The following is a 27,631-nucleotide window of genomic DNA, read 5'->3' on the forward strand; positions in this document are numbered from 1 at the left end:
TTTCAGTCCAATACTTGTACCTGACCATTTTCAGAGGATTGTATTTATTAGTGTATGTATAATGTGTATGTAAATTCACCCCCTCCCCTGGCCATTTATTAACCACTTATTACTGACCTATGAATCACTCAGCCATAAAAAAAAAACTTGCATGGTGAACCAGAGCTTCTACACATAAGATATAACTTGATAAAGAACCAATTTTGAATTGGATGATTACCGGCAGCTTGTGGTAAGAACATACTTTGTTCCCATTTCTTTAGTGGAATCTAATGAAAAATGACACTGTTTGACAAGCATAAAGTAATAGTTTTGTACCAACAAGGTGATTCCCTGAAAACCTGACATATCTGAGCATGGTGTGCAGTCTGTCCTTCAACATGTGAGAAAACTGGACAAGAAGTCTTTAAAAAAGAAAAAGAAAAGAAGGAACAACAGATAAACAGTAAAGACCTGAAAGATGCATCTGGCCCTTCATTTGATCCACACTGAAGTTGAAATGGTTTTACTGGAAGCGGCTGAAGTAAACCCAAGAACTGGACTGAAGATCAACTGCAACTTAGGGAATGATGAATCCAAATTAGAAAATTTTGGTCATCAAAATCAACTAATCTATGGAGGAGGTCAGGAGAGAGTGCGTGTAAAACCTATTAGAGCAGGCTTGGCCGGCTCCAGGCTTCGAGGGCTGGTGTCCTGCAGGTTTTAGAGCTCACCCTAGTTCTGCACACCTGAATCAAATGATTAGTTAATTACCAGGCTTCTGGAGAACTTCAAGAAATGTTGAGGAGGTAATTTAGCCATTTAAATCAGCTGTAATGGATCAAGGACATGTCTCAAACCTGCAGGACACTGGCCCTTGAGGCCTGGTTTGGACACCACTGTATTAGAGGCAACAGCTTCATTTTTTCAGCACGACAATGATCGCAAACCCACTGCCAATGCAGTAAAAGCATAACTGGATAGAAAACACACAGTGGAACTCTATCATTCATGGATTGGCCTCCCCAGGGCTCAACATCATTGAAGCAATGTGGGATTAAAACGCCAGATGGGTCAAGATTTTTGCACGGCACACTGTAAGAGCACTTAAAAAAAAACATTAAGAAAGAGATGAGGTAAAAAATCTGCTTGGTTGTAGAGATTTCAAAAAGTAAAAAGAAATTCACACACGTATATTCAAACACAGGTGGTTTCTGGAAGATTCACCTTTTCCACTTCAAATGTGACGCACAATGTTATGAAATCTTCCGAATATGACAGCTTAACAACTAGTCTGTCTTGTTCAGCAGTCGTCTGGTATGAGTCAAAGGAGGAAAAGGGAAACTAAGACGTCCAGTCTTGCACATGAAAACACTGTAGTATTCCTCGTCTCTATTTTAGGTTTTACGGAAACTTCTGAAAGTGAAGATGGTGATTGGTCATCCTGTGACGAAAAGACGTCCCGGGTATCTTTTCCTCTGCAATCAATAGCTGTGGATTATGCAATTCAGTTAGTTACCACACACAGAAACCACAATGAGTTTGTGGATAGATACAAAATAAAACTATCAAAGAGTAAATGGTTTTAGAAATGTAGATTTTTATTCCTCCTAAATTTCAGCAAGGGCACGGAGGTGTTCATTAAAAACAAACTATTTAACATTAACAGAATATGCCATGCAATTGTCCACTTACCTCCGTTTCCTCACTTATTTTGAAAGTAAAAGGATGATCTTGGGACGTGTAGCAGTAGGCCATGCATGACAGGTGACAAAGCTTTTACTTTTATAATAACACAATAGTCTATTAATAAATAGGTTTGGATATAGGCTCGATTTAAAAACATGCAGTCGTCTGGTATGGAGGCAGACCCCGCCAGGTATTCAGTAGCCACATGTCTTCTAGAGGGTGAACAGCAAGCTGATACAGCTCTCACCCACACAGCGGTTAATACCAGGAGCTATTAGTCATTTCAGTATCCCTCAACTTTGAGCGCTCATGTGTTTTAATTCCAAATTGCAAATGTGATGTTTAGCTCTTGATCTCGCACGTTCACTTTCCTTCCATGCTGACTTTCACTGGCACTTTGACTACACATCAATGTGTGACCCCTGTCAGACAGGCAAGAGGAAGTGTGGCGCTATATATCACCGATGTGCCTGCTCCACACACAATCTGTGGCTTCAGGTGCCGTATCCTGTTCCTGTGCACTGCAAGTTTCACACAAAGCTGACACTTCAGTTTGATGTGTAAGGAGCAGACACAGCCACCCAACCGAAAGATGCATATTGCAACTTAACATTGATGCCTGTGAACTCAACCTGCAAGGAAAAAAGAAGTGTTCCTCCAGTGTGTAGTCTGCATGCGTGATATAGATCAAGACGCTATCTGACCTGTGATCAGCGTCCGGACTTGACAAGTGTGTTTGTGAGAGAGTGGGAGCTGCTCCATGGCTGCAGCCCAAGAGTATCCTGTCAACAGGAACTCCAGGATTTGATATGCAGCCGCTTCTTGCCACAGGAGGAAACTGATTTGTTTGTAGTGTGTGTGTGTGTGTGTGACGTGGTCTCTTTACAGGTTCCAGAAATTAATCTACAGCCCCAACTTCAGAAAAAGACTCATCACGATTCTTTGTGGGAGCATGAGAAGATTAATTGTGAAAAAAATCACTCAAAACTATTAAGGACTACAAAAACATGACCAAATTACTTTTCAAGGTACAGTAATTTAAATAAAATTGTTTTGTTTTCGTCCTCCCTCAGTTTTAAAAGGTATGTGTTCGTTTTACTTGTCACGCTGCTTGCTCTTGGAGTTCAGTGGAAATCTGGAAACACCAGTTAACCAGTTTAGTCTGGTGAGTAAAGCCTTGCGTAGACTGCAAAAGCAGGTTAGGTGTGTTTTCTATGAAGGTTTCCTTGTCAACTCGTAAAAACTCTAAAATTGCAAAACCCTCTTTTTCATCATTACACGTGAGCATTAATGCACCTGTAACAGGAAACAACAATGAGGTTTGCAAAGTATTTATTTTCCTGTGTGAAAATCCAGCTGATGATGATCAAACGGTGATCAATAGCTCGAAAGAATCATGAATTACTTTTATGAGTTGACCTATCTCTTAAATGGGATATCTGTCAGAGGATGAAAGTGCTGTTTTGTAGAGAGGCGAGTTTAAAGAGTTGGTAGTGTTGAAATGTTGCTCTCTCTCTCTCTCTCTCTCTCTTCCCTTCCACGGGGCGCAACTTACAATCAAGGAGGAGCCGAGAGTCCTGCGGGTTTTTTTCTTGGAACCTGCTAGTCAAATATAAAGCGCTTCCTCCCATCCACCAGGAAAGACTGAACCATAACTCAGAAGAGGAGCCGCTGCCTGAGCACATCTGTGCTTTCTCCCAAATCCGTAGCGATCCAGTGAGTGAGTCAAGCAGCCGTGGAGTTTTAATTGTACTATTATTCTCATTATTATTATCATCACTTAAGCATGTCTGTGTAGTTTCTCGGTCGCTTAATTAGCCGACAGTGAGAACACAACTTCTCAGAGAGACGCGCATCGCAAGTTTGCAGAGGAGAGCGCGCAGATGGCTGCTCTCATCAGCGCGTACTCGTCGTGGCCGGAGTCCTTCGAGTGTCCTCCGGGAGACGGAGACGGAGCCGACGGGCATGGTCCTCACAGGAATGCCGGGGAAAAGGCGCCGGAGCCGCGGATCAGACGACCCATGAACGCGTTCATGGTTTGGGCCAAAGATGAGCGCAAACGGCTGGCGATTCAAAATCCTGACCTGCACAATGCCGAGCTCAGCAAAATGTTGGGTGAGGAAAAAAGTTATTTAAAGTTACGAGTTTTGTTATTATTATTATTATCATCATCATTATAATTATTATTTTTAAGCTACTTATTACACACTTCACTTCTACTTACTTTTCCTCTCTTAGGCCTCGGTTGTAGTAAAACACGTTTTAATACACGTATCCGGCAGTGCCAAATGAGCTGCTTTATTTAAAATGACATAAAAAAAAAACGTGTTAAAACTTTTTTAAAATTTAATTGGAATAAATTGCCCATTGTCTTTCTTAAAGTAAATGAAACTGCGCCGCAGTTAGAGCTGCCTTCAAAAGCGCATCGCCAGAATCCGCGTGTATTTAGTTTAGTTTAGTTTGCAGTAAATTCGTTAAGAGGCAGAAGACAGAAGCGGAGAAAAATTAGCGTTTTATTCTGCTTCTTAACAGCTTCTTAGATTATTGGTAAAGGTTAAACTTTAAATCTGGCACTTGCGGAAATCGGAAATAATCTGTGAGGCCCACATGTGTCTATTTTTGTATTTATCTTTAAAAACTGACGTTCGGCTTGAAAGCGGACATTTAATGCGTGTTGGTAAGTTTCTTAAATGTAATTCAGAGCTACAAAAGACGCAGAAAGTTGCGGTGAAATTAAACACTGATTTTTTTTCTTGTTTATGATCACAAACCTGAGACGTTAATTTAGACTGCGATTTCTAAACAATGAGGTTTAATTTTTCCGTAGCCTGCCAACGTTTCTAATTGCCTTATTTTCAGAACTGGATATTTTGCTTGTGAATTAAAAGAAATGTGATTCTGTAACTTAAAAATAATTTTTTTGCAGTTATTTATAAATTGTTTGTAAGTTAAAAGATGCTGATTTATTTTATAATAATAAAGACTGCTAAACTAGTGCATATATATTGCATTTTATAACTTGTTGAACCATATTCAGATTGAGATTTTTTTTCTTCTTCCTCTGCATTCAGGCAAGTCATGGAAGGCCCTCACTCCCCCTCAGAAGAGGCCCTATGTTGAGGAAGCAGAGAGGCTTCGGGTGCAGCACATGCAGGACTACCCCAACTACAAGTACCGGCCTCGCCGGAAGAAACAGCTGAAACGCATCTGCAAGCGAGTCGACCCCGGGTTCCTCCTGAGCGGGCTGGCTCCTGACCACAGCACTCTGCCAGATCAACGAGCCCTCTGCCACCCCTTCGACAAAGACGAGGGCAGCCCTAATGGAGCCGTCACCAGCTTTTCCAGCTCCAGCCCTGCTCTGCCCAGCGTCAGAAGCTTCAGAGACCCGGCTGGCTCCAACAGCAGCTTCGACACCTACCCTTACGGCCTGCCCACCCCTCCTGAGATGTCCCCGTTAGATGCGGTGGACCACGAGCAAATACCCCCCTCTTATTACTCAACATCTAGTAGCTCCTCTGTTTCCTGTTCTTCCTCAGTCTCCTGTCCAGACGAGCACCACCAGAATCAGACACACATGGGCAGCCCGCCCCCTTACCACTCTGATTACACTCACGCCCAGATTCACTGTGGGGGCTCACACTTAGGTCACATCTCTCACATGTCCCAAACTGGTGGTGGCAGTGGACTGATCCCTGGCCCACCCCTGTCTTTTTACAGCTCCCCACCTTTCCCCCAGATTCACCACGGGGTCCACCAGGGCCACCTGGGTCAGCTGTCCCCCCCACCAGAGACACAAGGTCACCTGGAGACTCTAGACCAGCTGAGCCAAGCTGAGCTTCTCGGTGAAGTGGACCGCAATGAGTTTGACCAGTACCTGAACTCTACCGCGAGCGGCTTCCACCCGGAGCAGGGCAGCGGCATGACCGTTACAGGACACATCCAGGTGGCATCTGCCGCCACCACTTCTGCCACTACGTGTCCCAGCAGCTCCACAGAAACCAGCCTCATTTCCGTGCTAGCAGACGCGACGGCGGCCTACTACAACAACTATGGCATCTCGTAAGCGTGGTCACAACTCCTATTGAATGCGTGACTGATCAAAGACACTACAAAGGTTGAAGAAATTTAGGACGATGTTGCACTTGGGTGCTGATAAAAGGGAAACCCTTAGCATCTAAGGGCAAATGAATCCAACCATGATTAAAAACTGAACTGATTACAGAGCAATATGATTGTCTGGAGCCAGGGAAAGAACAAAGAGCAATTGGAGGACTGTGAAGAGAAGGAGATGGACACCTCAGGGATGCAGACACAAAACACTTACAGTATGCCACCTCCAGTTGTCATGAAATCTCTAAACCAGTAAAACAGTCGGAAAAAAAAGAAAGACAAAAGACTTGTTTGTCCACTTGTAAATGTCACCAGTTACTGTTGCCAGCGAGTCATGTACAGATGCTATTTAGAAGCTAATTTAAGTCCTTTGATGTTTTGCATAAATGCTAACTGTAATGCTCTTATCAGCGCTTTCCATTCGAATGTTTGTATCATGTTCCTGCTCTCATTAGTTTGGGAGTCTTACCTCAGTAGTTGTAATTGAATGAGGTTTTAGTTTGGACATTTCTTATGCAATTTAACAAAGTGATGTATATGATGATGACAGAAAGGCGTTTATACTTCTTCTCAAGTACTTAATAATATATAATCGACCTCTACAATGAAAAATAATAATGCTAACTGTAACTGTATGCTGATTTAGGTTTGTGAAAGACAATAATTTAAAAATAAAGGTCAATTTTTATATTAAGGCATTTGCTGCTTGGATAATGAGCCTGCAGATTTTTAAAAGGCACAATTTTGAGCATCTCTTATAAACAGGAGATTCATATCTGACCTGGGGAAGGTAAGTTCAGGCAGTGCTAGTTAAGTCCTAATAAATACATTTAGATTTCTAAATAAAATAAAAACTGAGGATAGCAGGAGTCCTGCTAGTCTCCATGAACAAATCGGGGAGGCGGGGGGAGAAAGATCACATCCATCTTTGAATTGAGTGTCACACCGTGTATTCTTCTATTTCAGGCTCTGTCTAGCTGTGAGAGGCCCATTCTACACACCCACTCCCCTGCTGGCTTTTTCCACCCTACATCATCTTTCTCCATCCGTCTCCTCTTGCTTTCATTTCATCCCGGTTCAGAGGATTAGTGTAAAACAGGCACATTCGTCGGCGCCCGCCTCCATCTCAACCATCCTTTGTTTTCCTATAGTCTTATTCTGGGTGCCATTCTTCGGCACGCTGGACCCCCCCCCTTCTACACCCACCCCCTCACCCCACGTTATATCTTGCTGATGCAGACCTTTCGTAATCTGTGGAAAAAATAAGTTAAAAAAATTACTGTTTTACCTCCCCCCCACCTCCAAACTCTCCATTCCTCCCCTTCTCAACCGCTCTGTTCTCTTGAATTTTTCTTTTTTCGATAAAAGGAATTCAGGGGGCTTTTGACAAATCCTGGAGTCTGGCTGGTCTTCCTGCATTTTTTGGGAATGGTTGAGTCGTGCTTCTTGTAAAGAGGATGTGGCGGAGGAGCGGTGTTTCCTGACTGATAAGGGAAAAGCCTCTCTCCGTCAGGATGTTTGGGCCTGGCTGGGCCCTGCATTAAAGAGTCAGAGTGAGGGAAGGGAACCCGCTGTTCAGCAGCGGGAGGAAACGGTGCCGTGTTGATTAGCATCTTACTTACCCGTCTTTACTTATCCACTATTTTTCGGGGAAAGTCTCTGTCAACCTGGCCTATTGTACCTTGGCCACAAATATAAAGACACATCACACAAACATACACAATAATGAGCTTAAAGCAGGCTTGTTATCCTGAAACAACAGTTGTAGTGAGCACACACACTAACTCTGACCCCTATAGTTACCCACAGTCAACCACAATTGTGTATTTTCTGACACAGCTCATGGCAGATGTGATAAAACGCGCCAGAATGACAACATTCATCATATACTCGTCTTTGCAGCCAGCTGGTATTGGTGTTCATTTCTCTGAGGTTACATCATTACCCTCTGTAGCTGCAGGGTTTAAAACTCTGTGGAGGGTCAATATGCACGCAACCATATTCTGATTGTCGGACGGGTGGTGCCCCAGGCATTTAAGGTGAGAAGGGAATCGCTGATGGGGCATCAGCCTCACAAGTGTCAAGGTCAGCTCAGGGTGCTAGTGCAGACTCCCTTGGTAAAGATGACCAGCAATGTCTCAACAATCAAATCCACCACCTCAGGGTAGGACGCCGTGACAAGGACAAAAATGCAAGCATCAACCGAGTATCATCTGACATAAATTACAGAACAAAGCAGAAGTTTGTTCAGAATGAAGGAGGCTGTTTTTTTTCAGTGGTAGTAGATTTCAGCAACAGCTAAAGGGCCTAATAATATACACACATAAATATACATGAAGTAGTTTTCCTAAATTACAGACACAGTCCTGGCTTTTTATTATTATACAATACATTTTTCTAATTAATATTTTTTTCTCAATAGTTTATTTAGCTGTTATCATTTAAAACAGGAATGTCAAACTCATTTTACATTGTAGGTCATGTACAGCCAACTTTGATCTTAAGTGAGCCAGAGCAGTAAAACTCCTGTTTCTGTCAGTGCAGAGAAGTTTAACTAAACGTTTAATCATTGAGGTATTTTAATTCAAGAAAAAGAACAACAATTTCAAGAAAAACATCTGTCTTTTTCCACATGATAAAGAAGTGCTGCTTTGGGCTTAACTTGTAAGAAATACATGTGTAAAATTACTCTCCAGCAGTTATAAAACAAAAACTGTTTTTTATTTGACAGAATGTGCCCTTTTTGGGGGTTTTTTTCCTTGTGAACCCACTGCATAAATAATACATTTCTATAGTAAATGGTGAAAAAAACATGAACTCCCCATCATTTAATTGATTATCTGTTACTTTCACTTTGGAGTAGGACGAGTGGAAATAAAAGAGGTATCAAAGCAGACACAGATAAAGTCTAAAATATATTCCCTCCTTCAAAATTTCCAGAACTGTCCAGTGGACCAGTTTGGTGTCTTCGGTGGGCCAATTCTGGGCCCCAGGCCTTATGTTTGACACCCCTAATTTATAGGTTCAGCTTATTTGAATTTTCATAAATTGAGAGATACATAGCTTCCATTTATGAAAGTGGTTTAAACCAACAAGTTCAAACTCCACACATATGCAAATAACCGTGCTAAAATTACATTCCAAGCCATGCTGTTTTTGACTAACGCATGCAGCCAGGTAATAAATAGCAATTTTTTTTAATCTCAAACTCATCTCCACTGCCAAACTATTGCACACCAATTGGTTTGAATTTTGCATTGATAATGAAGTGATTGGCATGCCAGCGTCACTCCTGTGAAATGCCCACAGGAGCTACATAATTTGGATTGTTTGCTGAGATTTGTGGATTCTGCGATTTTAAGGCTCTGGGAAGTTACGGGAAACACTCAGTTTGTCATCTTCAATTTTTGTCCTTGCTCGAAGTTGACTCATCAGCACTCTAAACCTTTAGTCAGAGCCATCTGCTGAAATCCAAAGACGGCCATTGCTGTTTTCCCAACTGCAATAAATCATCAAGAACGGAAAGACAAAATGACGTGTCAACCAGCGGTGGTGAACCATGTAAATTTTAGATTTAATGCACACATGCGCAGTTAAGTTTTTTCTCTTACAGCTGATTTCTCCACCCCGGCTGAGTTTAATAATACCTTTAATTTGGTTAATTTTATTTTTGACACATGTGCAGGATCACAAATTTACAATTTCAATGATTTTAAGGATACAGACTGAACAAACAAAAAAGGCTCCTCTTGTTTTTTCTCTCTGATTGCTGGCTGGCTCAGCTCCAGTCTCAGGTCAAGCCCATGGAATGAGTCTGTCAGGTAGTCTGTTATGTTTCCTATTTCCTCCTCTGCCGTCATGTCACTTCCCTAGGCAAACAAACAACTCACTGGTCCAATGCAACACTAACTGTCAAGGTAACAGAGAAAAGCTTGGTGTGGGTGGACGGAGCCCAGAGCTTTCGCAGCTGTGTAAAGTATTATCCATCTGCTGGGACCGAGGTGATCAGTGATCACTTTGGATATTGTGTCCTCTGGAGGAACTGAGGAGGCTGTCTGTCTGGTTGGACTAAAGTGTAGCTAGAGAGGGAGCGTCCAGTATCGTCATATTTGGATGATGAACATTTGCGCTATATGACGTTGTTAGCATTAACTATAGGCCAAGAGGATGTGGCTGATTTGTTTTACGTGACTAAGGCATACCATGGAGACTAAGACGCTGTTTAAACCTACGTCCTGTGTAAAAATATAGTGCAAAAATATAGTGCATTTGAATTATCTAGCTGCTCCTGCTGAATGCTGTGTGATCACAACTGACCTCTCCTTAAAATAGATTTCGCTTTTGCTGCTCAATGGAGCAAACTTATTGTTCCGAGCAATTCTGATGGAATTTTCCCGCAAAGCTTTGCGAGCACACAAAACAGCAAACCCATTACAACGTCGTCGTCATCGTCAGCGGTAAATGCACTGAACTTTCCACCAAATTAAACTACTCTATGTGACGGATAAAGACACATTTACATCAGCAAACGCTAAATGTTGTTGGAGTGCATTTCCAGTTGGAGTGTGTTACAGCAGCATTATAACCTGTTTACAATTTGTACTTGGCCCCGGATCTGGCCAAAGGAGGAAAAAGAAGGGAAAACACACACACACACACACAAACAAACACACACACACATCTCACAGCAAGGGATTATGGGTGCAGCTATTCTTCATCTCATTGTGGCTCAACAACAGGCAGAGTGTGGGGTGGCAGGCAGGCGTGTACGTCGCCGGACGAAGAATGGACCAGACTCGTCGAGGGACAGGTGCCATGTGGCAGAGGATGTGCGGGGACACAGATGGGGACCCCTGGAAAACTTGGGGGACTGAACGAGCAGCCAAGGGCCTCCCACCCGTACCTGTGCTGTGAATGCTGCAGCTGAACGGGATCCGGCACCTGTTCTAAGCAGATACAGACGACCAGCAAAAGCACAGAGGGAGGCCAGCACATGGCTGCCAACCTGGGGAAGGAGAAGGCTAGATTTCCATTTACCCATAAGCACGGCCTGATTACCAAATCAGCACAGGCGGTAAAGCTTGCGCGCTACTGCAGAATGTACAAAAAAGGGACTGAAAAATCGTTTTTTTCTCCTCTGTGCATTTCAGTAAACTTTTATGAGCGCTTTCAAAATGTTTATTTAATATCTCAAAGCAGAAACAGCACAGAGAAATAAAAAGGTATGAAAACTTATGTATACTACTACAGATGGATTTTTTTTTTCCTAACATGAGGTTTGCAAAAATGCAGAGCGTGTCCTATTTTTGCAGCCTGGCCTGCATTGGTGCCTCTCTCTCTACTAGCATGGCTTGCACTGGTCTATAGCACGTATGCTGCAGCGCTATCTGGCTTGTTTTTGACTGCTGCAGATTTTCCCTGGGGTGGTATAACTCTTCACCTAAATGTGGAGGAGGATGTTCCTATTGTGCTTCCTAATTGCAATGTGGTTGTTCCATTTAAGAGATAGAACATACGGTACTTATCTGTTGTGTGTGTGAACTGAAACCGTGTGTGGGAATAAACGGGGCGACGTTACCTGTGCTGATCCATGTTTTCATTGTGCTAGTTACAATATGGATTGCAATGCTTAATTTTTTGACAGCTATTCTTAATTGATACTCGTGATATCCAGGTAAATGGCTAATTTCTAATTTGGAAACCCTAGAAATTGGTTGCATATATTTTTATGGTTCTGTTTTCCCTTTATACACAGTTATGTAAAAAAAAAAAATATATACAATAATATAAAGGGCTGTCCAAACATAGGAACATAGCTCTTTTTAAGTGAAAGGGCAGCATGCCTTTGAGCTTAAATCATGCCCCATCTTTTCCATTTTAGGAGGCCCACATACTCCATTTGTAGCTTTGGTTGTGTTCTCTTGCGCTAACAGAGTTTACTCAGCATGCATCCTGAAAAGCAGACGCAGTAATGATTTAGATGAGTGATGTTATAAGTTCAGCAGTGTGAGAGAGCCCCTTTTAACAGCTACTGGAGAGGCTAGACAAAGCAAACCAGCAGGCTGTCTGATGACAGCTAGTGAGACACGAGGACAGCCATTAAGGTTTGATGTTTCAGCACTTATCATTCATAAGATGCATGCAGTTACATTATAGCAGTGGTTACAATGTAACAATCAAAAAATTTAAAGGCATTTTGCGCTGTTTTAATGATGAATGTGTGCAAAAAAAAGAAAATATAGTAAAAAAAAAAGAAGTAAAATATGGTATCTGGTGAGGGTCTTGTAATTATTCTGTTAAGTCTGGGCTTATTTTCCAACAAAAGGAAGACACCACAAAATATTAAAAATAAAAGCCATGTTTAAAACTACCAGGATAATCCTATAAAGAAGTTCCACTATCGCCATCAGACTTCCCAGATTCCCACACTGGATTAGGATATAAGTACTCAACAGTATAAATCACTGTCAATGCACTACCACAAAAAAGAGTTCTTACTCTTTAAAATTAATCAAGAAACTTGTGTATTTCATGTGTCTAAAGCTCTATCAAGCACATACATTTTGCATTCAAGAGAAATAGTTTGCAACCCTGCAGCACAACCTATGGACTTGATGATTCTGGATTAAATGGATTAAAATTTTCAGTAGCAAAAAAACCCCCCAAAACTGGTCAGTTGCATCTATAATATTCTTTACTATCATCGAAATCATAAAATGTGCCAAATCTACATCTCTGGAATCATATTTAAAGTCTCCTTCGCCCAAGGCCTGGAAAGCTTTGTCTCGCGTGGCTGATCAATGATGCAAGTTCCTGTACACAGGAACAACAAGCATCGCTGTATCGCTGCTTATTCAGAGATGAAGTACGTCATTTCTGACACACAGCATTTCCCGTGCCTTGATGTGTGCTGTTTACGCTCAAAATTTCTGGGTAAGACTGCTTGTGACTGACCTTGGCAGAGGGTAAGTCTGGCATAATTTCCATCCTCGCTCCCATTCCTCTGACTTTACTCTATGGCTTTAATATTCGGGATGTTGTTGATGTCTGAGCTTGAAGGAATCCCTTCCTGCTGGATGCTCGGCCCTGTTTCCTTAAAGACTCAACATCAAAAATGACACACATGGAAATGAGTCACACAGTTGTCCCAGGAGTTCAGACACTTGAGCTAAAGTACCATGTTGACAGGTTCAAAACAGGATATGAGCTGGATGGGTCTATGTTTATTACAGATGGCAGAATACTTAAAGAGCAGTGATAGCTGAAAGCTCTGATAAGCAAATTAAGCAGCTAGAGTCACGTACCCACTATGAGCTACAAGTGCCCACACAAAGGCTGGACTGGAAGTCACAAACCATTAAGGCTAATAGTCTTACAGTAACTTACACTATAGTTCAGTTTTTTGTTTTGTTTTTTCCAATGCAGAAGTAACTCTGTTACCGAGCTTGGCATGCAAACTGGCAGCAGGCTCCTTGGACACTTAAAATGTTTCTCAGTTCCTTAACAACACAGAAAAGCAACAAACGTTTGCAAATATTTATATCTAGTTTTTGCAGAATCACAGCTCTTTTATGCACATTGCACACACTTTAATATCACACCATTTACACTCAGAAGGGGCAGAATTCCCAAAGGGTTAGGAGCTTTGATAAAAAGGACTAAATAATTGTAGCCCATGGCAATCTTAAATAAATTAATTTACAAATTAGTTGGACCATAGTTTTGCAGACAAAAATAACGAGTGCACAAATTATGGTGAGTAACAGCTAAATGGATGAGGCGGCTATTAATAACGGTTACCTTTTCTGCCCAGCTACTGTCATGTCATTGCATTATATTCATCCAACACAGCCAGCGAATACAAAACTCAGTTCATTTTCCCCCTCTACCAATTTAGTGGCTCTTCAGTTTTAATGCTAATTGTTTGCATTGCAGCGAGTTGGACCACAGCACACTCCCCCTTGTGAAAAATAAATTGCCCTTCTTTTGAAACAAATAGCAACCTTCTATCTGCTTAGCTTCTGTCCTTCCCATTGAGGAAATCCAAATAAAAAACGACCTACCTGCTAATTTACAGAGACGTTTAGGCGTCCAATCGAAGTGTAGTTTTGTCGGCGTCAGCCTCTAGCGGACATGTGAGGTACTGCAGGCTTAAGCCATTTGCTCATCCCAGCACTACGAAGCCCCGGCTACGTGTGTTTATGTCTATCCTGTGGGTTATGCTGCAGTTTATATTCGTTTATGGTAGATTATATTCCCTTGTTCGGGAGAACAACGGGTTTGTGTTTAGGTTTGCTTACACAAGAACAGCGTTATTTTAGAGGAGACGTCAGTTTCCTGTAGCTGCGTCTGCCCTAATCATCTTATAAAGCAAGAGAGGTAAATCATCAACGCTCCCGCCATTGTTAGATTCATATTACGCGTTTTGTGTTAACATTCAAACATTTATAACTGAAAGTTGTGGCATTAGGCAGTATGCTTTTATGATTCATATGAGACTGCGAGTGTACAGCACGTAGTTGTCAGGATGGCCGAGCGGTCTAAGGCGCTGCGTTCAGGTCGCAGTCTCCCCTGGAGGCGTGGGTTCGAATCCCACTTCTGACATCATTCCTTTTTTCGCAAACTTCGTGCCCTACAATGTTAAAAACAAGGTAGGGTATTTTCTCCTCCCAGTCTCTGTGGTCTGAGTTTTTCACACTAACCTTTTAGCACAGTGTAACATGGTTTTTCATCACAGTATAGCTTTAAATTAGAAAAGCTGAACAACCATATTTGTAACTATTCTCAAAACAGTGTTATGTATTTTTTTTTTAAAAAACAGTCAAAGTTTAGATTAGGAAAGTAGTGGGGATTACATTTCCTGTGTATGGAATCCAACATTCAATAGAAGGCAGGCTCAACGTGCTAAACCTGTTATTTATGCTTGTATCTGGGTTCATATGCGGTAATACAGCATATTTAATAGTGAAGTGAGTTTTCACACAACCTTTGGTACAAATTTTAAATCCTGGGTTTAAGATGAGGATCCAGGGTTTAAGGGAAGGCCCTTCGTGGACCGAGGGTTTTTAAAATTGTTACTCAACAGGCTGTGCAATCGCACATTAATGCCACAATGGGGTTGTTTTAGAGGTAACTCGGTATAGGAACAGGTATGGCTTTCTATGAATCTTACTGAAGGATTCCTCCTCTTAAAATTCAATTAATATTTAAATAGATTGTCTATTCCTTTGTGAGATTTTTGCTGACTTACTTTTTCTTGTAAGTTTGTAATTCCAGATATCAAAGTGTGTATATTGCTATAAATGTAATAGCACACAAAGGAGGGTTATCATTGGCTTTAACTTTTTCTTTCATGAATCCAAAAGCTATTAGAACCACTGATTGATTTGTAGCATATGGTCATTTGGCTCAACAATTTATGGTTAATAAAGGAGCAGGTCTTGTACCCTTAAGACAAAGTAGTAGATATTCAGTTTATCCTAAAAGGCTAAATAGCTTAGCAAATAAAAAGATAGGGCCACAGCTTGGTTTAATCATGCAAAAAGAAGAAGGTGTTTGAGTACTTTTAGCTGTCACTAATAGGATTCATTCCTAACAGGCTGACTGCTCTAAAAATAGTGACTTTTTCCCCCTTTTTGCTCCAAATAGAAATGTTATGTGAGGACATTTGCTGCACATGAATCCCAACACAGTGACACAAACATATAAGCACGCTTATACACCACTTCAGTGTTTCACTGCACAATACAGCACATGTAAATACAATGAACTACATATTAAACATTTCATGTAAAAGCAAATCCATCATCATTATTGTTTTATACCCTTAGGACTTAGGACTTAGGCAAATGAATATTTTGCTTATCTTAACATTTACACCTGGAGAGAGCTCGTAGGGTTAATGTGCAAGGTCAGGTCAGGTGACTTAAACAGGGATTTAGGGCGATTTAGGGCGTCTTCCAGTACTTTCACAGGTTGAAGGCAGAGGTTGTTGGGCAGCTTTTATATTAGCATGTGGAAAGATTTTCCATTTGTGTTTTTAAGTTAAGATAGTATAGACATGCAAACTGGTTGGTTGGTTTGCCTTAGAAACACCATTCTAAATCTAGTAGTATTTAAGTTGCCAGCATTTGTGGTTGCTGTATGGATTGTTGGCTTTTCCACTCTATAAGCCAGAAGAATCAGTGAATCCAAAATGAATCCAGTTTCTTGACAGTGTGACCATGTGTGACCACTGATGTACCTTTTAAGTGAGAGTGTTTATCCCATCTTATAGGCAACCTTTGATTTAAACGTCTAAGCCTCACCCTTTAACTGGAGCCATGTATCGGTGCTTCACCTTCCTCTACGTATGCTTCATTAAGACTGTGACTTAATATAGCAGGAGTCCTGGTGCACAGCAGGTTGCACACTAATTAGGCCTGACATTTTAACTGCAGCCAGGAGGGGGGGAGTGCTAAGCCTGAGCATCACTGCACACGTGCAAGCTTGAAGGATGATGTGCTTCGGGGAGTCCTGCTGTGACTATGATCCACACTACGTCCGCATGCAGTGGAGGCTGCAAACCTAATTTGAGTCATTTTAAAGTCCATTTAATGTGGACTAAAAGTTCTTAGAAACCTCCATCAGGCTGGCAGAGCATGCCTGACAGAAGTTGATTAAGGAGAGGACTCTCCCTAGGAAAGCCCACGATTAAAATATTAGCCTCAGTTAGCTTCTGAGTCACTCCTTCCCCTCATGACTCAGTAGGGGATGTGGAGGGGAGGTCTTTCTCTTATTTTCTTCTGTGAGTCAGGATATAATGAAATGGTCACCTCCACCCCACTGTGAGCTGTCAAGCTTGTTAAGACTAAGAGCAGATGGTGTAAAGGGTCACCCCGTGGATGTGCGTGTAGTCTTCACAGGTGCTCATGTGACTAAGCACTTCTTGATTCTCCCCACATCATAAGGACAGGGAGGGACTGGTATGCCGTCTGTGAGCCCCTGATAAGGAGAGACTGCCGTGCATCCTGTGGCGGTTTCCTTGTCCTTGAAAAGATTGATCTGACCCAGAAGGATATTTAGACTAGAAAGGTGCATTTTTTTTAAATTAGCGTCACACGCTGTGGAGCACATACAACAAGGTGGAACATATGCTGAAATGTTTTGAGCCTTGTGACTGTTTTACATGCACCGCCACAGCAATCTGTCAGAGGAGACTGTGCCAGCCTGCCAGTCTGGGATGAAGTAGGCTAATTAGGGGGGCAGTTCCTGTAGTATTTCTATGACATGGCCCCAGAAAATAAATGGGAAATTTAAATGCTGCCATTTACAATGACACGACCCATGAGACAATTCTTTCTGCTGGCCATCATGTCTTAATTGCTTTGTAGGGAGGTACCAATGAATACATATCATGAGACAGCAATTAGAAGAGTAGGTGTGAAACAGGTGATGTTCAGCCGGTAAATCATTTGAAAACCTGCAAAACCTGGTGGATATCCTTACATATTTTAAACAATATGTCAGAGCGATACAGTCATGGTAAAGGTAAACACCCTCTTTAAATTATAAGGTTTTACATATAAGGAACATTCAGCTGTTTGCTAATACGATGCTAAAGAGGAGACACATCAGCAATGATTTTACAGAAGCAATTGTTGGTGACCATCAAACTGGGAAGGATTATAAGGATATGTCCGATATGTCCAAAAAAAAATAATTCAAGTCCAAACAGTGAGAAAGATTATTAACAGATTGAAAACAGAAAGAGAGCTGCCAGTCTTCCCAGGAGTGAACTTCCTGGCATTCATCCCAAGGTCAGACAACGCAGTACTCAGAGATAATTTAAAAAAATGGGTGGATGAAACCAAAGTGGAGATGTTTAGTCATAAGGTACAAAAACCCAACAAATAAATGCTTCAGATTCTCATAATAAGAATCTGAAGCTAATAATAGGCTGACTTCAAACTAAATCACAGTGAGATTAAGTTACAAGTCCAATCAAATCATCTTTTTGGAGGTCTATCTTTAGTTCTGTTACAGTAACAAAATTACTTTCAAAGCACTACAAGAAAGGGTTGAATATAATAATATTTTTTTCATTGTTTTTTACACAGCCATATATACTAAGGTATATTAAGAAATTGTATCAGACTATGAACTCATCTGTAAAACTAAAGTATTAGCGTACTAGAGTCAAATGTAAGGCCATCTGTCAGACAGCAAACTGAGTCATGCAACAGGACAATGATTCCAAAGACACAAATCTACAACAGGACGGCTGAAAAAGACAAGAATCCAGGTGTTGCAGTGACCCAATCAAAATCCAGCCCACAATGTGCTTGTGGTGTGGCCGTAAGACAGCTCTGCATAAACTGACGTTTAAAGACCTCTGAAGTGATGTTGTAAAGAGGGGTGGGCCAAAACTCCTCGACAACAATGTGAGAGATAAAGTCAAACAGAAAACAATCAATACAAGTTAATACCTCTCAAGGCGGTTCTATAAGCGACTGAATCAAAAGGTAGACTTAGCATTTCACTCACTGCTTCTGCTTTTTCATGGAATTTTGTTTTTAAAAAAAAATGGACTCGGTGTAATATGTCATGTTTTGTATATTTTTTATTGCATTGTTAATCTGTGATATTTAAAACCTTAGAATTGATGATGATCATGTACTTTCTTTTTGCCGAGACTGTATATTTAAATTGTGAGCACAGCAGACTACAATAAAGACTGAAACATGAAAAGATAAACAGGCAGGTTTTGTGCTCCTGAGAAAGACAAAAAGAGGCGCTCATGCTTGCTGATGATCAGTTAATTGAGTGATCATGAACGTGTAGTTGCTACTTACCCTCCTAACCCCCATGGAAGCAGTATGGGTGGACTTTGTTTTTCACACGCTGCTTCAGTATTTTTGTTACATACGTAATGACAGGATGTGTTGTTTCTCATCTGCCATGGACCCGATTATATAAAAGACCAAAAATTTGGTTTTGACAGTGATGGGTCTGAGATGGTTTTTCTTGTCTCCACTGTCACTGTGACAAATAATAAGAAAACCTGAGTAACAAGACCAGGCAATGTCGTTGAAAGCTATTCTGGGCATTAAGGAAGCAATAAGAGGAAAAGGAAGATGAAAAACAAAATAGAAAAATGCTTCAGAGCTCTGTCATGAGCCAATTCAGCTCATATATCTATCTATCGCTCTCTCTCTTCCTCTATACACACACACACACACACACACACACACACACACACACGTGTGTGTGTGTGTGTGTGTGTGTGTGTGTGTGTGTGTGTGTGTGTGTGTGCAGTCCCTATCTTGAGTGAAAACAAGGGTTTGCTATGAAGATAAAACAGGGTATCGTGCTTAGTCATTGAATTTTACTGAGCCAGGAGTTGCTTTCTAAGTGTTTAACTTAGGGTGTTTAACACCCTTTATGCAATGGTGAAGTCCAAGTCATGTGTCCAAAGCTTCAGCAGATTTCAGTCCAATCTCAGGGTGATTAGCAAGGCTTTTCAGTCTATCCTTAGCATCCCATGTATCTGATTAGCAGGTAGGCCCGCTTCCTCAGGGAGGACTTTTCATTGGTTTCTCTTTTCTTTCCTTGCAATAGCCATGGTGCTTCTCTGGGAGTTTACATCTCACATTCTATAGTTTTGGGAGTTGTTTTAATTGCCTGGACTATAACTGTGGATCATGTGAGTATACTGCCTCTGATTATGTGTATGCTTTTGACTGTAGTTACTACACATTTTGATTGAGCTGCTGCACTTAAACTTGCTGGTAAATTAATATAATTTCCACAGCAGAAATGCAATGACCACAACGATGAAATGCAGTTTCAGTTGTGTGAGATCACATTAAGTATTTAAGATATGCTGGGTAATTTTTTTTTTCATGTTGTAACATTACGTATCAACCTCAGTGGACCCATCTGCATACACGAACTCTTCTATATATTGCAGTTTGGTGAAAAAGAAACAAATTTTGTAGGGTAGATAACTGGTATTTAATTTATTAAATTGAATATTACACTGAGGCATTTTTAAAAATAAAATATTATGTGCATTATGTTTGGAAATTGTTTATTTCCATAAACCATCCAGTTTATACAAGCACATATAAACTATCAGTTCACACTGATAGAGGAGACACCTGTAATGTGTGACACGAAACAGTGGCAGCATTCAGTGTCACACATAACAGGACACTGAGGTACTTATTAGTATAGAACACAGACGATATAATTAAGATTAAATACATTTATAAAAGAATCAAAATAAACATTTACACATAAACTAAGTGAAATGGACATGCATAATCCTGATTGTGGGCAACAAAAAACCCCTTTTCGACTCATGTTTTGGCTTCAATAATCAAAAACCTTTTGGGGGATATAAATGGATATTTAAACGTTAAACGACTTAAAAGTTAAACGACTAAAAATGGCAACATGACATGTGAGAATACAAAATAACTGGCTCTTCTTCTCTTTGGAAATGTTCAGCTTCAGGAAACACTTGCTGTTTGACTAAAAAAATTACTAATACAAGAACAAGGATAACAGCCAAGCCTGTTCTTTATAGGTGTCAGTCAAGCTTAGCCTATTTTACCATTTAAAAAAAAAAATCTGTGGCATTTTTATGTGCATTTCATAGTGGGCATGCATCCCTTTTCCATCCGGCAACAATGAATTGACTTTACGTCCAAGTATTGTCACAGTAAGGCTGCATTGTGCCTATTGCAGATATTTCTGCTTTTTTTAGGTAATCCTTGAATTTTAATTGCAGGAGAAGCTGTTCGAGAGTCTATTTTTGTCAGTGACAGGCGCAGTCGCTGAGGTAATGTCCACTTCGACTGTGAGCAGAGACTTAAGCTTGTTATTTAAAGTCACTTAAGGATTTATTTGTGGCTGTAGCCTCATTATCCCTGCCTTTATGCACTCTTTGATCTTCAAAGCAGTCTGTATATATGGCACATGCATGCTGCGTGTGTCACAATATATAATGTCACATTTTTTGTTTGGGCGTAATTGATTTGGGTGTAAATCTCTTAATGAATCCGATTTTAACTGGAATATGTTTGTCTGTGTTTTTCAGTCATAAATGTGGACATGTAGAAATACTGAAATGAAAGCCTTACTGGAACATTGGCTAAACATATTAAAGGATAAAATGACACAACAGCTATTTTTAATTTTTTTTTACAAATAAGACAAGATAAATGTAGAGCAGTATCAAACTTATTACACTAACACAGCGGTCCCCAACCTTTTTTGCTCCACGGACCGGTTTATGCCCGACAATATTTTCACGGACCGGCCTTTAAGGTGTCGCGGATAAATACAACAAAATAAAACTAGTAATGGTACCGAAAAAAAGAAGATTTATTCATAACACACGTGAAAAGACCCAGGAAAACCGAGTTAACGATAAAAACGATAACAAAATAACGCTGAAAAACGATAAAAACCCTGAAAACCATACATTTCAGACCTGAGCCTCAACTCTCGACTCACGGCCCGGGGGTTGGGGACCGCTGTACTAACAGATTTTCATATTTCATCATCAGACAGTAGTCAGTGGATTTAAATTAGATTCAACAAATGTGGCCCTTTTTTCCCTCCACACCAGCTGTTTACTTGCTCAAATGTGATTGATCAAATGGAAAACAGAAAAACTGGTTTGTAAGATGTTTCTAATGTAATCTCCTTTCAACGCATGCATTTTCATGTATTTTTTCCACATTGTTTCTAGTGAGCGGAGGTTATGCAGATGTGCGGTGCAACACTTCACCCGAGGCAGCTGCAGAAAAACATGGCAACCTTTCAGGACTGTTTGCCAAAGCTGACCTGGCCCCTTCTTCTGCTCACCTGAGCTCATCCTTCCTCCATTCTGAGCACAAACCCAATCATCAACGTCACCACAGTCCAAAATGTCTTCCCACAGACGCCACTTTCACTGTTTTGACGCTGTAGGAGGCGAAGGCACCCACAGGTCTTCTATTCCTTTTAAGCGCCACAGCACCCGCTTACCCAGAATCCCCCAGCATGGCATGGTGGCCCATCATGAACCCACAGCCGAATGCTATGTTTGCTCAGAGTGTAGACACGCCCATGCCTTGGAAGCAGTAGAGACTCAGTTGTCACCTTTCTATCACACTCACCCGTCATGTCACCACCACAATCCACACCACTATGTTCTCAGTGGGCCGAGCAGGCCTGAAGAAACACCTCTGGGCCACGAACGTCATCATCACCGATACAGTAAGAAGCTGGTGTTGGTGAAGAACAGTGACCCCTCATTCAGAAAGACCATCATCTTGCACCGCAGGGGTCTACGCAGTTTGGGGCTTTTCTTAGAGGAGGTTTCCGAGCTCATGCAGTACCACATCAGGAAGCTGTACACTGTGGGCGGGCACAAGGTGAGGTCATAAACAGCTGGAGCTAGAAATTCACATATTAAGTTTTGGTTTCCTGATTTTCTCTCACAAACCTTCTGAATAAAAGGAGTTAGATAAGATTTTAGACAGGAATGGTTTCCTACTACTTTCAGGAAGAAGTTTTGGTTAGGACCAAGGACCATATGTTAATTAGGCACAAATTTTTACACTGCATGTGTAAAAATTTGCATCAGGAACCGGGACCATTGTGACCCCTGACACTGTATTCGTGTCTTAAACCAAGACTCTTTTGCATATAATCTAATTCTTTGGTCCACAGTACACACGAAGCTTGTGAATCCTGCAAAGCCATGCATTGATTTTCCTATAATAAAACATTATAAAAACCATTAGATCTCAAAAGAAGCGAACGCTTGCAGGAGATTTTTTTGCTCCTCCAACAAAGCATTTCAGTAAAAACAGGAATCTGCACACTAATACATTCAAATCTACAAGATTTTCTATTTTTACTTGGTGTTTAATTGCTCTATAAGCCTCTTTATTGTACAACAGGCACATTCATAATAAGTCAATAAATAAATAGCATCATTTCATCAACTTTGCAAATAGTTATAATCCCAGATAAGATACTATGAGGGTGTGAGGGAATGAAATGGGGATATTCCCTCACCCATGCATTCAGATTGTAGAGATTGCTCCAAAACCCATTAATCTTGATCATATCAGTGCTATTTTTGAGAGAGAAGAAACAGGTCAACGTTGAAACTCCCCTACTTTGATACCAGAGGTGTCTCAGAAATGTGTCTTCCACCATGGCAATTAATTATCTTCACCTGGGCTTCGTGTGACCACAGATGAAGCCATTCATCTGCCTTTAACAGCAGTGGCTTTAAAATTCAGAACTGCACTGTCATCACAACGAGCCGTACACGAGCCAGATAAAAATCAACAAAACACTCAATACTTCGGGGCTACATGCTTTCACAGCATTTTATGACTGACAGTAGAGAACATGAGTATTTAATATTAAAAACATAGAAAGAACAATATTACAGATTCATAATATTCTAAGAGTGTTTTGGTCATTTAATTCTGTTATAGACATATTTAACATGCCTATAAGAGGATTTAATTAATTCATTTATTAACGCTTAACAAAATAAGTCCTTAAACCTTAAAAGATTGCATTCTCTGAAATCTGAAAAAAAGGATCACAAACAACAAACATATATTAACCAAGAAGGTTACTCCTGCTAGGCCTTTGTTTGAAAGGTTAGTACACACTCTGTACCCTGAGATTAATATGAATTGTTTCAGGTTAATCATCTCTGACGCAGGAGACAAGTCATCCTAATGCTGATAATTAGCTTGCATGATGTCCAGTTTTATTATCAAACTTTTGATAATAGCTGGAGGTACCCTAAAACTAACTAAATCTTTGTGTCTGAGCTTTATTAATATAGATGAATTACGCAGACATTTAGTCAAACTCTTTTGCACACTCAGCAAACTGCCAGTACTGCTGAGCCACGCTGATGCTGCTCACAATGGCAGTTCATCATCGCACGAATGCACCGTCATTTCACAGAGATCATCCGGGATTAGGATAGATGCTTTGTCTTGACTCACTGCATGATTCACACCCTTCTTTGGCAGGGATTTAGAACTCTGCCGCTGTGCTCGAGAGGTGGCAGTGTCCTGACACAATGAAGATATTTATTATTATCATCATTACTCAATAAAAGAAAGACCCCACCTGACTAAAATCACCGTAACAAAATAACACTGAAATATTTTAAAATGTATTCATAATGTTAGGAAACAAAAACATGCAGTATTTTCCATTCTTAGTATGACATCCATTTTCACAAATATGTTGTTATGTAACCCCAATATGTACATCAGCTGCTGTCAAATCCAGGTCTCATCCGCTGATGGCTCAGCTCACGGCCCATCTGGGTATCCTTTCGCCAGGTCTTGTACAGGGAGCGCTATTTAAGTAATTTTAGCCTTCCTAGAGTTTCTGCAGGTGATGCAAGGCGCTCTATAGCCCACCTTCATCTCACCTCATCACTGTTATACTGTTTCTAAATTAGATTTAATTTAAATTAAATTAGTTGATCATTGTCCTCTTCACCTTAAGCTTTCTGTGCGGATGGGAAGGTGAGAAAGAGCCCAAAAACCAAAGGTATAACTTTTAACTGGTCCTGATTGAAATATGGGACTCTAATTAGTGTGCCAGATCAGATTGTTAAAGGGGGAAATGATGTTTCCCCTACAGTATATAGCGAGAAGCTATTAGATTGTTTTGGATCAAAACAATGGCAGCTAGAGATCAATCAGAATCTGACAACACTGATAAGGGTAACTTAATTTCACTCTTCAGATGGCATTAAATTCTTACTTTTGCTGATTAATTGTAATTAACGATGGCATTCTTTTTAAATCATCTTCCCTGTGTTCCTTTAAAGATAACAGCAAACTGTAAACAAACGTATTCGTTATTTGGTTTCAGATCGACAGCGTTCAGAGTCTTCTGCAGTGCCCCTGCGTTCTTGTCTGTGTCGGCCGGGAGCCTTCTCACCCATCGATTGTGGAGAACTTTCGGAAAACATCCGACGATAAACTTCCAAAGCTGAGTGTGAGGTCACGCTCCGGTGGCTGCACTGACGGACATGAGAGTAGGAAAAACTCTTAAAGTGATAATTACATTCTTACAAGTAGTAACTACAAAGTAGAAGTACTGAAAGATATGCTATGGATGGTTCTCTAGCATCTAAATTAAATGACTTTTGTTAACGTACACCTTTAACAAAAGGCCTAATTTGAAATATTTGTCTTTTTTCTTTAACTGCTGCATGAAAAATCAAGGACTCCCTTCAAAGAAAAGTGTCATCCATCCAAACCTGGAATCTGGAAACAAAGTTATCAGGCAGTCAGTGTCATCTGACAAGTCAGGCCCAGATGGAACTGATTCACCAGACAATGTCAACTCTTGCCCACCCACTGGTGATGGGGTGAGGGAAGATGATATAGAGAAATGTGTACGTGTTAATAAAGATGGCAGTTTATCAATGGAGATGAAAGTGCGCTTTAGACTGCAAAATGATGAAACAGTGCACTGGTCCACGGAAGTAAGAAAGACCACAGGCAGGACCTGTGACTACCACCAAGGAAACAATAACCCACACTTTCCGAGCTATCTTGAATCTGAAAACATCTCTGCTGTTCAGCCAGATGACCATTTCATGAGTCAGCACTATCAGAGACATCAAGAAGAACCTCATTGTCCTCACTGCTGCAGTCACTGCCAGGATTATGAAATCTGGAAAAATGTACCAAGAACACATGGGGCGAGTCGCCGCATTCAAACATCTAGCTCAAGTGCATCTTCACATACAGTGGTCTCTAGAAAGACAGTAGTATCTAGATCAAGCGAAGAGCTTACTGAACAAGTGGTGGAGACAGAGACTTGTGTGAAGCAGACTATTGAGGCAGCTGAAACTGTAGAGTATTGCACCATCGGGAGTGAGGCTTGCTCACCAAAGTGCAACGTGCAATCTTCCACTTTGTATAACTGTCTAAATGAGAAATCAGAACAAACAAGATCCATTACTAGGCAAAATCAACCCCAGAGTCCTCAAGATACAACATCCAATGCTTCAGGACAATCTAGCAAGTCAAAAAAATCTAAACCCTCACACGCTTGTCATTGTGGAGTATCTGAAGAAAATACAAAAGGACAAATCTACACCCGAGCTGAAGAGGAAGGCAAAATACAAAGAGATTGTTCAAGTGCCATGTCTTTAAAATCTAATGTCTCTTGCAGATCAACTGTGTCTGGCAAAATACAGGACCCAGAGACAAAGGATGAAGAGGAGAACAGGTCTAAAAGTGCCATGTCAGTTCATTCAAATGCCTCGACAAAATCCAAATCGGATGTTTTGGATGTTGCAGTTGGAGGATCTCAAGCATGTGATGACAATGGAACACACAAAAGACCACTGAGCAGCATGTCTGTTAAATCCTCCAAATCTGAAAAATCTGTGAAGTCTGAGCATCAACAACATAAATCAGAGGAAGATGTTGAAGAAGAAAAACCAATAAGTCCCATCTCAGCAAAGTCAGAGATGTCTATTAAATCCAGAGGATCGAGGGCATCTTCTTTCCTAGGTGAAAAAGAAACAAAGGAGGAAGCTCAGCCGAGGACACCTAGTGTCACATCAGCTGCTTCAGATTCTTCTGTAGAGTCACCTGAGGCATCTGCAGAAAAAAGCATTCAAAAGCCAGCTGAGAATGAAACTGAACTGAGAACACAAAGCACCATGTCTGGGAATTCAAACACTTCAGCAACATCTACAGAGTCAAGCGCATCTGAAGATCCACATACAGGAAATGCAGAGGAAAGATCTGAAAGAACAGTAAGTGTAATGTCAGCTAGGTCTGTCAAGTCAAATGAATCTGCAACATCTAGAAAGTTAAACGTTGAGACAGAAGAGACAAGGGAGGCAACTGATGCCATGTCAGCTAACTCTAATTCATCAGCAAGATCTAAAGGATCCAAGAGGCCCGATCCTCCTGATGCAACTGAATGTGTTGGTTCATCAGATGACATAAATACTGAAGAGCAAAGCGGAGAGAGACCACAAAGCATACTGTCAGTCAAATCAGCAAAGTCTGTAAAGTCCAGTGTTTCTGCAAAATCCAGCAGATCCAAACACGGAGAACAGGGAGAGGAGAGGGGACCAAGTTCTTTGTCAGTAAAATCAGTTCAGTCCAATGTGTCAGGAAAATCAAAAGGGTCAAACACTTCAGCCAAATCTAATATGTCCGTGCCCACCGATATTGAAGCTGAAGAACAGGCTGCAGTTAATGATGAATATGAAGAAAGACCTCCAAGCAATACATCAACCACATCTGCTAAATCTTTAAAATCAAATGCTTCTGCAGTTACTCCTGAAAGCTGTGGTGATGCTTCTGAAGAAACTAATATTGAAGGTGAGACTGAAGGAGAATCAGTGAGCTCATTGTCAATTACATCAGATATTTCTGCAACATCGTTTAAATCAAAAGACGAAGGCACTGAGATGCTTCAAGAAGCAAATGATGAAGAGGAAACTGAACAAAGACCACCAAGCTGCTTATCAGCTAAATCACTTCAGTCACATGTTTCTGAAATATCTGCAGAGCGAGTACCAAGTGCTTTGTCAGCTAAATCAGCAAAGTCACGTGCTTCTAACACATCTAATAAACCAAAACCCTGTGAAGTTTGTGCTTGCCAAGCCAATGAAAGATATGGCGAAGAGGAAACTCAGGAAAGAGCACAGAGTGAAGTATCAAACAGATCTGGAAAGTCAACTAATTCTGCAAAATCTCCCAAGTCAAAAGATCACGAAGAGGAAAATATATCTCTTCATATGGAAAATGAAGAGAGAGCTCCAAGCAATCTGTCAGTCAGATCAGGA

The 27,631-nt window shown here is 40.8% G+C and overlaps 2 protein-coding genes, 1 long non-coding RNA gene and 1 other non-coding gene across 4 annotated transcripts; 3 read left to right on the forward strand and 1 right to left on the reverse strand.

Annotated features, from left to right (window-relative positions):
- Positions 1-603: 603 nt before the first annotated feature.
- On the reverse strand, positions 604-14,148 carry LOC113006374 (uncharacterized). The gene is made up of 3 exons (XR_003269741.2): positions 13,842-14,148; positions 12,733-12,879; positions 604-1,470 (listed from the first exon to the last, which is right to left on the reverse strand). It is a non-coding gene; the product is annotated as an uncharacterized LOC113006374 (long non-coding RNA).
- sox7 (SRY-box transcription factor 7) lies at positions 3,292-6,476 on the forward strand. The gene is made up of 2 exons (XM_026142311.2): positions 3,292-3,783; positions 4,740-6,476. The coding sequence occupies exons 1-2, from the start codon at positions 3,552-3,554 to the stop codon at positions 5,729-5,731; spliced, it is 1,224 nt and encodes a 407-aa protein (XP_025998096.1). The 5' UTR covers positions 3,292-3,551; the 3' UTR covers positions 5,732-6,476.
- A 151-nt stretch (positions 14,149-14,299) lies between the features above and the next one.
- trnal-cag (transfer RNA leucine (anticodon CAG)) lies at positions 14,300-14,382 on the forward strand. The gene has a single exon. It is a non-coding gene; the product is annotated as a tRNA-Leu (tRNA).
- A 4,742-nt stretch (positions 14,383-19,124) lies between these two features.
- Positions 19,125-26,040, forward strand: LOC113006874 (retinitis pigmentosa 1-like 1 protein). The gene is made up of 5 exons (XM_080290030.1): positions 19,125-19,462; positions 21,521-22,187; positions 24,682-24,847; positions 25,038-25,885; positions 25,996-26,040. The coding sequence occupies exons 2-5, from the start codon at positions 21,699-21,701 to the stop codon at positions 26,038-26,040; spliced, it is 1,548 nt and encodes a 515-aa protein (XP_080146156.1). The 5' UTR covers positions 19,125-19,462; positions 21,521-21,698.
- The last annotated feature ends 1,591 nt before the right edge of the window (positions 26,041-27,631 follow it).

This window comes from Astatotilapia calliptera, chromosome 15, assembly GCF_964374335.1.
Source record: "Astatotilapia calliptera chromosome 15, fAstCal68.1, whole genome shotgun sequence".
NCBI lineage: Eukaryota > Metazoa > Chordata > Actinopteri > Cichliformes > Cichlidae > Astatotilapia > Astatotilapia calliptera.

Excerpts from the sequence above, each read along its gene's own strand:
- sox7 (XM_026142311.2), top strand. The coding sequence starts at position 3,552 with ATGGCTGCTCTCATCAGCGCGTACTCGTCGTGGCCGGAGTCCTTCGAG. Across the intron at positions 3,784-4,739 it reads CGAGCTCAGCAAAATGTTGG|GCAAGTCATGGAAGGCCCTC; the intron begins GTGAGGAAAAAA and ends CTCTGCATTCAG.
- LOC113006874 (XM_080290030.1), top strand. The coding sequence starts at position 21,699 with ATGTCTTCCCACAGACGCCACTTTCACTGTTTTGACGCTGTAGGAGGC. Across the intron at positions 22,188-24,681 it reads ACACTGTGGGCGGGCACAAG|ATCGACAGCGTTCAGAGTCT; the intron begins GTGAGGTCATAA and ends ATTTGGTTTCAG. Across the intron at positions 24,848-25,037 it reads CTGCACTGACGGACATGAGA|GACTCCCTTCAAAGAAAAGT; the intron begins GTAGGAAAAACT and ends TGAAAAATCAAG.